We start from the raw sequence: 11,946 nt of genomic DNA, 5'->3' as shown, positions 1-11,946 counted from the left end.
CTCTCTCGATCGACTTCGTGCCTCCGTGCTTATCTCTACGGCTGAAGAGCTGCTAGACCGCGGTAATGTGCGTCCGGCGTTAGAACGCAGACGCCCTCGCTGCTCGCGGGCTTGTTCACTTGCTTAACAGCGCCTCCTGGCCGGGATGTCAAGTGTCTGCAGCACTCGAAGCACACGCACGCCTGGACGTGCTGCGCCACGCCTCCCATCCCTCTACGGCGTCAGGCTACCAGCATCACGGATCCAGCTCGCCGGATCCCCTTGGACGTTGTCGTACTCAGGCCCATACCGCGATGACAGAAGCGCCGGCAGTGCCACCGCATGCTTGCCGATATACAGGGAGGAGACTGTGACGAACCGGCGCCTCGCTCGTTGCCGGCGGGCTGCCGAAGAAACGCAAGCATCGCGCCATGGCGGTGGCTGGGCTCTATCGAGACGGTATCTCTGCCAGCCAAAGTGGCCGACGTACACGGCCGCGGGTCAGGGCCTGCCCCTAAGCCGGCCCCGCACCATGAGCGGCTTCGGCGCCCACGCCGGCGCTGAAGCGTCGGGCCCCTCGCATAGCCGTAACCCCAAGGCTGACCGCCCGGAGGGGGTGGCGGACACCTGGTGCACGCGGAACTCGTGCATGTCGGCCTTGGCGGTGGAGCCTCCGCTCTCGACCGTCGAGCAGTCGTGGCTCGATTGCTCGAAGATATATCAGCCGCCGGCGCGGCGCGACAACAAAGTCTGGCCGAGAAGTCTCTCCGCCAAGCCGCCGCATACACCCCTTAAAGCTTGTCCCTACCGACTTCATCCTGGCGGCCGAGAGGCACAGCCCCGTTCATGACAACCGGCACCAGAAGTAAGTTGGTTTGGAGCGCTGACTGGTGCTGTGCAGACTAACGTGGACGGGATGCTTGCCTCCAACTTCTCCGCGCAGGCTGAGGCGCTTATGGTCAGCGCGGTGAAAAAGGTTTGTGGGAATGCAAAAGCTCATGGGTGTCTGTGGGCAGCGGAAGGGTGGTGCCTTTTGGTACACTGGGGCGGGTTGGCAGGATAACTGGTCGCGACATACCCTATGCCTGTTCTTGAGGAGGCCGTGCAGGGCGGATTCATAGCCCAGCACTGAGCGAAATGCAGCCCTTTGGACCAGCGCGCCGTGTCCTGTTTTAACACTGCCTATGTGAGCCGTGTAGTGTCCAATGGCGCAAACTATGCGGCTTCACAAGTACCTTAAACCGAGCGTGTGCTGCCTCGGTGGAGGCCGGTGTCGGCGGATTGGCGCGCACGCACGCAACGAGGATCACTGGAAGCATTCGAGTTAGCACGGAGGCCTGCAGATGGCGAGCTGGGTTGCAGAAGCTGGCCGTTCCAGGTGGTGATGGGCGGTCCTGCCACTGCTCATCTGGCGCTCCGACGGGCGACGCCCTCATCCTTGGGAGCAGGCTCTGAGAGCACAGCCTCCTCGGCACCGGGGGCCAAACTGAGGCCGTCCACTAGATGGCTGCTGACCCTGGATACGTCATCAGTGCGGGGTGCGTCGGCATATGGCGAGGTCTGGGTAGCCTCGTTGTTGGATGCGGCATTCAGAAGAGGCGTCGGGTGCGCTCCGAGACCGGTGCATTAACGTCAGGCGCTCGAATGGACGACATGGGGAAGGTCACCAGTGGGGAGAAGATGTTCGGAACACGGCGTGCAAGAACAGCAGCAAGCGCTCGCGCCGACATGCGCACGCCATTGGCGGCGCTGTCAGCTGTTGGTGCCGCGAAGGATGACGAGAAACTGAGTTGCAAGGTATCGATTTGCAAGGTGCCAACGATGATAGCCTGTGGTGTTTCCGCCGTCCGTCTGCTCGAGTGTGCGTAACCGATTGCTTCGAAGTTTCCGTCGCGGTCCCACAGCGCGGTGGGCGTGGCTCTTGGGTATCAGATGAATGCGCTGCTCGCTGGACATGGCAGAGACTTCAGTGCCCAGAGCTTTGTTAGAAAGCGTCGGAAGAGAGATAGGCAAGGCCTTTGAGGCTTGAGCTGTGTAATTCAGGCATCTCGTCGCCGTGCGCGATGGGGCCGGCCGTTGCGCCGCTGCCTGAGGGCGCCAGCTTCTCTGCGTAGATCCCCTCTGCTCTCCGTTGCTCGCGGCCGCGATAGAAGGCAGGCCCAATGTGGCGAACGTAGCGAGGAGTCTGCGCACAGTGGCCCACAGCGGGGTGCAAAAATTGTGAAGTGATCCCCAAAGCGGCGCCGGGCCAGCACCTCCGCCACCGCGGTGTTGCTGGGCGCTGTCCACCAATCCTCGGCCCGCCTGAATCAAACCTTATTTTGCGCGCTCTGCAACGCCGGTGCGCATCCAGCATTTGGCCCCGTTGCAGTGGGGCATTGACTCCACAGCGGGGGACCTGTGGAGGAGGCGCGGCGCGCCAACTTTTTCTGTCAGATACCCTCTCACTTCGTCGATCCCCGCCTCCGCCTCCGACTACGTGAGATGGCCGTACAAGTGAGAGAGTGGCAATTTTTGCGTTTCCGAACGGGTTTAGCGTGGAAAACGGCCACCGCGCTTCACTGCCCACAACCCACAGCTCTCCTTCTTTCTTCTCTCTCTCACAAGACCACCCGACAACAGATCTGCAGCCTTGCTCAGCAGCTGAAAGAGCTCCACCAGCGCTGCGCTACAAGCACACTCACTGAATCTTCAGTCCCTGAGAAGGTAAGTCCTCTCGCCAGCTCTTGCGCCTGCGCTCAGACGCTCCTCCGAACAGCCAGACAGAAAGACAGCTGACAAGATCTCAGGACTTCGTTGCTGCTCGCAACATTCCTCTCGCTGGCCATAGATGAGACATCAAGCAAGGCCCAGACGGGACATCGAGTTGCATCAATTTCTGGCGCCTTCAGACGATTTGCCATTGTCAGCTCACCTTCCGCCCAACGCCGATCTCGTCTTGTAAGTCTACCGCCCTGCTCACGCTTTTTCAATGGCTTTCTGACTCTTAGACAGCGACGTCGAGCTCAAGGCCATCAACGGCACCCATGCAACCGTACGTCCAGACTCTCACCCTCGAACCGACTTTTTCTGCTGGTCAATGCCACTGACAGATTTAAAGAACTCTACTTCGCTTGCAATGTCCCCACACAAGGGGACATCAGGATATCCTTACACCCGCCGCAGCAGCAACACGCGCTCAACACTGACAAGACCAACGACACCCGCGTCACTGCACCCGGGCCATCGGGGCACGAATAGGATGTCCTGGCGCCTACGAGGCTGCCAACGACCTTCCGCCGATTGACGACGAGGAGCTGGGTCTCCTGTGGCCGTGCGAGTGCCACGACCAATGCGGCCCTGACCGGTTCAACAACCGCGACCCGCCAAGGAAGAAGAAGGTCAAGCAGCAGACGGGAGGAGAGGCGGAGGAGACGGGCATCTTCAGGCGACTCGTCTTCGCCGGTAAGTTTCGTGACTGCAGCTGGGCTCACCGTCCTAACACTTTCAATCCCAAACATCTCTCTCTGCAGATCAACACCGCTGACAAGCCCTCAGGATCCCAACACGGCTCCATGGAGCATTCCGATCGTGGCGGCCACGCCATTCGTGGCCGTGGCGGATTCAGCCCGGGCAGCAACGGACGCAATGCGCACTGCTCCTCCCGGCATGGCCGACAACACGCAACAGCTCATGGCGCGGAACGAGAAAGTTGCCCATGCACCCAACTCCGGGCCGGCCTGCCAACAGCGGCCTGCGTCCGAGGCCCCGACAAAGCATTTCAGTGTCAGGTCATCCACAACCATAGCTGCCCTCGAGGGGCACACAAGCCCAACATGAACTTTGGGACTACGTCAAGTCGCAGTACGCAACCGGTGGTTGGGACGCGTCAGCTACTCCGGGACGCGTCAGCTACTCCGTCCTGCAGAATCCCATCACTTTCGGTGGAGTACCGAGCGAGCTGCAGTACGTTGATCGTCGGACACTTATGGAGGCTGCTCCACTGGGTGACGAGCCGGTTGGATCGTGCTCCTCTCGAGACTGATGTGGCGACCATGCACGCCATCGTCAACAGCCTCAGTGACCACAGCAATGTCCGGGGCTCTCGGGGACGCAGGCAGACGAGACCTGGAGAGCGGTGATGAGCAGCATGTTCAGAAGATGGTCGAAGGTGCCATGCACCACAATTACGTCGAGCTCAAAACGACGGAATGGATCGATGACCGTCTGCAGGATAAGAAGAAAATCCAACAGAAGCTCAACAACTACGACCGCCGCAAGATTAAGTACTGGGGTCAGTCGTATCTCATCGGCTGCCCGACCATCATTGTCGGCAAGAAGGACAGTCCACCATGCCGCTAGAGGTCCTCAAGACCAACAACATTCCCGCCACCATCAGGAATACCAGCCGCCTGTGGAACTCGGTTACCTGTGTCCAGACCCTTGGCGCTTTCCTTGAACGAAAGATCAAGTACTGGGGTCAATCCCATCTCATCGGCTGCCCGACCATCATCGTCGGCAAGAAGGACGAGGACCAACAGTCCACCATGCCGCTAGAGGTCGTTAAGACCAACAACATCCCCGCCACCAACGCAGTGGCTGGACGCTTCCGCCACAGCGTCGGAAGCAGGTTGCTCTCCCCGCCTCAGCCCTGAGGAGAAGCCCACGGACCGCGTCCTCGCCAAGGGCGCGATCCAAGTCCTGAAGGGTTACAGGGATAGCGGTGATGAGCAGCTTGATCGGGATTGCGGGTGTGAGAGGACGGGGCGTCCGCCTGCCATGCTGGAGGCTCCAAACTGCCGCCCTCGTGTAAGTGGCTTCGCGACCCCGCATCACAGCAGGATGGTGTACTGACAGACGCAGTTGTTCTACACCTTCCAGGACTTTCCCAACTCGATCCTGTTTCCAGCCCCACGAATGACAACAGCAAGACGAGGCCGAATGAAGCTAATCACTCCTTCGATGAACCCACCATCGAAGGAGTTATTAGCTTCGCGATCAAAGTGATCCCGCCTCACCTTCCAGAGCACTCCGCCAGCAGTTCCCACATCAAGTCACACAAGCCCCTACGGAGGACTCCCCGGCTGGAAAGCTGCTTGCTGCCGTTGTTGAGACCACTCAGCATGCTCGCTACTTCCGTAACTCGCTCAAGCTGCATTTGCACTTGGGGACATTCGCGGCGCGAAAGACTCACCAGCCCAACATCAACGGCAATACTGCATGCTCCTTCCCTGCGTTTGCGGAGATGATAGAAGAACATGATCCGATGGATTCGAAAGTCTCCATGGAGATTGGAGACTCGATTGTGGAGCGCGAGGGGCGGACTTTGCACATTTTGGTTTGATGGGAGAAGGAATTTCTCACGTCGGCAGGAGTGAGGATAGGCCTGGGATGACAAGAGAGATTTGCGAGTTTTTAGCGGAAATACATCATCATCTCATTTACGCTGTTGCTTGCCTGCGAATTCTGTGATCATGACTGTGACCGTTGGCGCCACGGTAGCTCCGCTTTTGCTGGCCATGAGGGTGCCCTCACTGGCATCTGAAGTCTCGGTGGACAGTGAAAACGCCCGCCTGCTGCAACGATCCTCAGCGTGAGCCGTCACGCGGGTGGCCGGGCCTGCTGCCGCTCGAGCCTACATGCGGTTGGCTGGACCTGCTGCCGCTCGAGCCTACCAAAGCCGGCCGATTGCGCCTGCACGCGCCTCGCTACTTCCAGAACCTGCCACCGCCAGCCGACGTTGAGCCTGCCATCACTTCGCTGCGCTGCGTCGCCCTCCCAACTCCATCCATCCATCTGCACCCGCTCACTCTCAACGCTGCATCGCCAAGCTGCGCTGTCGTCCGTGATCATCTCAAATCCTCGCTGGAGGCTCGACAAAAGGCGCGTAGCCCACAAGCCGGCGCGCCATCTGCAATCAAGCTTCCGCCAACGCACGCCAAGTAAGTACGACTCCGCCTTTCTGGTTGCGCCCGCCCTGACCTCGCAACCCCAGCTGCTTCGATCTGTTCGTTTCCCGAACGCCAGTCGTCCGACAAGTCAAGCCTGAGGCTCTCGCCTGCCGCCGCTCACTTTCGGCTCCTGGCTCCCACCCGCGACAACAACTTTTCCAAGTGGCAAGAGCAGCTCACCCCACCTGACCTCAGCGGCACGTCCGCTCCTCCGTTGGCTGTGCGCCCTCGCTCCATCATGACAATGACGAACCTCGTCGATGAGGACGATGACCCGCCTGACCCTCACTTGCATTCAGATTTTCCGGTAAGTTGACTCACTCCTTCCGCACTTTGCACGCCTTCCTGTCGACAGTCAACGATGAAGTAACGTCATCATTCGTGCTTTGTCCGATCATTGAGAGCCTGCCGCTGACGCGGGAACAGAACTACTGCTTCGTCACCGGAGCTCTCTTCATATCGGGCACCGCTCCCCCTTTGCAAGCTGGGCGCTGCTTCCGAGCGCTCCAAGCTGTGATGCCGACAATCCCGACAAGCATCCAAGAGGGACATGACACAGTTGACTGCACCGACGCGTCGGCTCCTCCTCCCGACACGTCCAACGACAACGAGAATCAGGACGAGATAAAGCCGTCGAACGTTCAAGTCCACCCTACCGTAAGTGAGACCGTTCCTCTCTCACAGACGCAAACTGACCGCGGCTTTCAGGTGCTTTACGTCGTGGTGCCGACGATCCCGACAAGCATCCAAGAAGGACCTACGGCGATGAACCCTGATCTCCACTGCAACAACCTTGTGAAGCTTGGCGGACAACCCAGCAAGGAAATGCCCGAGAACCTCCACTACCCTTCAGGATGCGCAGGCTACGGCGAGATCATGGACAAACTCTCTTCGCCGCTGAAGAGTCACCCAAGTCTCCTCTCTCAGCTGGCATCTGTTGTCCCGCCGATGCCCGTCAGCCCTTCGATCAACCTTTTGATTAAACTAGTTTTTGGAATCTGCCCGATGGCCTCTGAGCACTGCTCATGCCACTGGCAACAGCTTGTCGCAGACGAGCCTTTCGACCCAACGGGGCCTGGTCCACCCGAGCGACGCAACACCACTGTCCAGCCTGCTGTGGATCTTCACTACACTGCTCCCCGCTTAGACTCACACAGTTCAAAACGTCAAAGCCGCTGTGTCCGTCATCAGCCCAACATCAACGAAAATACCTGGCCTTTTTCCTGCCTCTGCAGAGCAGATATGATGGAAGAACATGACAAGATGGCCAGGAGCAGCCTAACATCAACGAAAATATTCGGCGGTTCTCCTGCCGCCGCTGAGATCAGAGCCGAGATACGCAGAGCAGGGAGTATTTGGGTGTTGTGCCATCATCAGCACAACACCAACGAAAATACTTCGGCTGTTCTGCCGCCGCTGAAAAGAGAAGACTAACATGGTGTCGAGCCCATTGTGCCATCAACGGCCCAACATTAACGGCAATACTACCCTCTTCCTCCCCTTCCTGGGCTATGGGAAGAGTGGCAAGTATTCTGGGTCGTTGATGGCACTCGGGCCCAACATTAACGGCAATACTACCCTCTTCCTCCCCGTGCTGGGCTATAGGAAGAGTGGTAAGTATTTGGGTCGTTAATGGCACCCGGGCTCGACATCAACGAGAATACCTGTCTTCCTGCCCGTTGGAAGAAGGTATTCTGGTCGTTGCGCCATCATCAGTGACTTGGACCATCACGAAGCTTGGCCGCTTCCCCGCATCAACAGCATAAAGGACGATGTGCATCAGCCCAACATTAACGGCAATACTGCATACTCCTTCCCTGCTTTTGCGGATATGATGGCGCAACGGCCCAACACCAACGAAAATACTCTGTTCTTCCTGCCGTTTCGAAAGCATGAGGTATCCTGGGTCGTTGTGCCATCATCAGCCCAACATCAACGGCAATACTGCATACTCCTTCCCTGCTTTTGCGGATATGCTGGCGCAACGGCCCAACATCAACGAAAATACTTCTTGCTCCGTGGTTGTGGGAAAGCATGAGGTATCCTGGACCTTTGTGTCATCAGCAGCCCAACATCAACGAAAATACTTGCTGGTTCGCTGCTGGGAGTTGCTGATGGCACGACGGCCCAACATCAACGGCAATACTTATGCTTTTCTTCCTCCTGCGGAGATGATGGAAGAACATGACTCTTCCCTCTTGCGGAGATGATAGAAGAACATGACTTCCTCTTGCGGAGATGATGGAAGAACATGACTCTTCCTTAGTCTAGCTGGCTCAGAAAACTCTTCCCCTTGCGGAGATGATAGAAGAACATGACTCTTCCCCTTGCGGAGATGATAGAAGAACATGACTCTTCCTCTTGCGGAGATGATAGAAGAACATGACTCTTCCTCTTGCGGAGATGATAGAAGAACATGACTTCCTCTTGCGGAGATGATGGAAGAACATGACTCTTTGGTGGGGCGCGCGGTGGAATCAATCGTTTGGTGGTCATTTCCTTAGTCTAGCTGGCTCAAACAAGAATTTGAGTATTGACAACCATTTGATCTCTCTTGTTCTCACCGTGACTTCCTTGACAGCTACGTGCATCATCTGCTGGTTTCCTCAAAATGGCAAAGTCTGTCACATCAGTCTTGCATCCGCATCTTGTACTCTCGAGCCATTCCGATCCGCAGCCAACAAGCAAGGGCACGCATGCAAGCCGCATATCCTCCCCAGAATAGCACCATCAACAGACCCGGTAGCACTCCCACTCCCGCTACAGCACCGCCACCTACCGGAACAACCTCCGCCCACGAAGCCTCCGAATGCAAATCCGGCCCCTGATCGCTCCACATCCGACCATCATGAAAGAAGAAGGCCGAGAGCCAAACAGACCGCCCAGCCACCAGCCCAGCACCAGCATCCACCAACCGCACCGCACCGAACCGTCCGCCGGCCCCACGCTATATCACGACCCCGCATCGACGGGTTTATATATATGTACGTACGTACATACGTCTGCCCTCGCGTGTGCCCGCCCTGCCACCACGACGTATAACGCGTACGTATGCAGTCCGCCCGAGCGGTCTTCCGTACTGCGGCCGGGTGTGGCTGTGGCTGTGGATGTGGATGTGGATGTGGGGAAGGCGGTACATACATCGGCATGATGTGGGTGAGCCGGGCGAGCCGCTGCTGGGCGCCGCTGCTGGGTGCTGCTGGCTGGCTGGGAGCGGGGCGCGGCGGAGCGGGCTAAGGGCGGGGGTTGGTGGTGGTGGTTGCTGGGCACCGATGGGTGGTCGGCCTACGCTTACGAGGGGACATGGCACGGCGAAGGTAGGGTGGCCGGATGGGAGGGGTGGAGCGCCCGGAGGATCAGCGTGAGGGGCAGGAGGGGTGGCGGACGTAGTAGCGGTGGCAGTAGCAGTAGCAGTAGCAGTAGCAGTAGCAGTAGCAGTAGCAGTAGCAGTAACCGCACACTGGCCTGCCTCTCGCGGCCGTTGATGCGCGCGGATCAGGGCTCCCAGTCAGTCTGAGAGTTGAGTAGTTCCAAACGGGCCGCGCGGCGGTAGCAGCATCCCGGCGGCGACAGCAGCAGCAGCAGCAGGTTCAACACCACGCCAGGAATCGTGACACTAGCAGGCGGCGGTGGCAGCGGCGGTGGCGGTGGCAGCAGTAGAAGCGGCAGGAGGTTCAACACCACGGCGGTGGTGGCGGCGGCGGCGAGGGTCCAAAACTCAACACCATGCCAAGAATCGTGACTCAATTACCCGTACAAATTGCAAGCAGTTCAATCTGAGAGGACCCTCAGCCTTGGCAAGTCAATTCGACACTGAAATATAGGCAATCTGGTACTTTGAAAGGCTTAATTTGGCAAGCCGGTTTGACTGGGAGCCCTGAATTGCGGAGCCCATGGCGGGAATGAGGGCGTTGTGCCGTAAGGCGGCGGGGCGATCGATGCTGTCATCTTCGTTGTCGTCGGTCGTCATCCTCCGGACGCCTAAAGCAGCTCGTCCTGCTCCTCCAATGAGCCCATAGACAGAAACAGCCTGCGCAGCGCGCTGCCCGTTATCATTACCCTCCGGCAACCATGTCGGGAGCTGGAATCTGCCCCACCTAGTGCTGAATCACAGTATCAATGAGAGCGGGCATGGCGCTGTTGTGCAGATGGGGAGTCTGGTATGCATTTGTATGTATGGTGACGATGACAGCGAAGACGGCGGATACGGCGGAGACAGCGAGGACAGCGAGGACGGCGGGGACGGCGGAGACGGCAGAGACGGCGACGGCGGCAACTGCGAAGACGAGGCGCTACCGCGACAGCGAAACAAAGTATGCCGAGCGGTCAGGTGTACGGGCTTCTAGACGCGGAGACGAGCATAGAGGCAGCGTGGGCAGTGGCGGCGGATGTCTGTGGCCAGTTCAGCGAAGAAGAAGGTACGCGTGCGGCTTTCGAATCATTTGGGGTCGCTGCTAGTGGCGAGGAGCGCGGCGAAGGCGCTGCGGAAGATGGGGGACGTGCGAGCAGAGAAGCTTATGAGGACGAGGACGGGAGAAGTGGTGGGTAGGGGCGCTGGGCTGATGGAGAGCGCGGTGGTGGCACAGAAGCGGGCGTCGGAGCAGGTATAGCGGGTGGTGCTGTGGCTGGTTTCGTGGATGAGTCTCCTCGCGCTGCGGGTGGAGGGGAGAGAAAAGGGACCATGTTGGATGGTGGTGGGTGCGGGCGGTTCTGTTGCGGGCGTTTCCGCGGTTTGGTGTTGGGAAGGTGCGTATGAGTGGCGTGTGGCTGCGGCATTCAGCGCAGCCAACTGGCGTTCATCTCGAACAATGAGTGCTCACAACAGCAATGTTAGTTTTTTTCGGGTTCTTTGTTGTGGAGCTGACGCGGCCAACACCATTCACCAGCAGCTCAGCAAGCTTTCAGTACGTGCGACAGCTCTTGGCCAGCATTTCCACTCCGCAAACTTTCCCGCGCATCAACCTCGCTCGAGCTCTCAAGCACCAATTTGACACGACAAAGTAACATGAATACTAACATCATCATCCTCAACACCTTCGGGATCTTGCTGCTTCTCCTCATCCTCCTCGGCTTGGTCAAATTCGCAAACGGATGGGCGCGGACGCGCAACAGGACCAATCTTGCCGATCGTCGCGCTCGTCGTCGCATGATCCGCAACATGTTTGGCTGATTCGACAGAGATATGTGAGCGGCAAACCTCCGCAGGATCACTGTAAGCGACGTTTTCATTCTCGAGATACACCAGGCTTACGGTTGCGGCGCAGGTATTAGGCGGACACGGCCATTTAAGCGTCAAGCTTAGAGGTACTGGGAGATAATGGCTTGTATCGAAGAGATGCTGTAGCAAAATCGGGTAGAATGCAAGTAGTCCCCTCTCAGGAGGTACTTCAAATACCATACGGTTTCACAGTATGAATTACTGTTTTCCACCTCCTGCTCATCGAAGCGGTGTACACCGTCGGGCGTCCGATTCGACTTCACGCGTACGTGCCACTGCCAAATAACAATTTAGCTGTTGTAGGTGGAGTGTCGAATGGACCTCCGATACTCGCTACAATTGTGGTCAATGAGTAGATGATGGCGATGCTCATACGTGGAGTTGGCAAATTTCAGTATCGCAGCGTACCTATGTGGCAGCGTTCCGAGTGTTGCTGAGGGAACTCTGGGCATATCAAGACGATGTAGCAAATCACGGTGGCCGAAAGCATTGCGGACGCCATCTTCAGACGCCAGTTCAACTCAGCGGCGGCAGCAGTGTCAGGACCTCCATACTATGCATTACCTTCGTCATGAGACGATTCTGTAGCGGCGACTTGTTCGTTTCATTGCAGATGGCCATCTTTTCCATGATGGTGGAAGGGTCAGTGGTCTTCCTCGCTGAGCTTGAAGTAGTCGACCTGGAACAGCCGCTATCGCGCCTTGCGCCGACTGTTTGTTCAGATAAGGCACTCTGGGCTGTGCGCGGTGAGATCTTGTCGTCGAGTTCTGCACATGCTGGCGCTGTACATGCTGGCATTACCGAGTTCAATGATTGGGA

The 11,946-nt window shown here is 57.9% G+C and overlaps 1 protein-coding gene across 1 annotated transcript; it reads left to right on the top strand.

The window, feature by feature from the left end:
• Positions 1-4,050: 4,050 nt before the first annotated feature.
• RAI1_2 (decapping endonuclease targeting mRNA) lies at positions 4,051-4,613 on the top strand (the record flags this gene model as incomplete). The annotated part of the gene is made up of 2 exons (XM_066777418.1): positions 4,051-4,252; positions 4,300-4,613. 2 exons carry the CDS (start codon positions 4,051-4,053, stop codon positions 4,611-4,613), a joined length of 516 nt encoding a protein of 171 aa, XP_066631513.1.
• Positions 4,614-11,946: the final 7,333 nt, after the last annotated feature.

Source organism: Diplodia seriata (assembly GCF_021436955.1).
Source record: "Diplodia seriata strain FDS-637 chromosome Unknown scaffold_6, whole genome shotgun sequence".
NCBI lineage: Eukaryota > Fungi > Ascomycota > Dothideomycetes > Botryosphaeriales > Botryosphaeriaceae > Diplodia > Diplodia seriata.
This window is presented reverse-complemented; position numbering and strand designations above follow the sequence as displayed.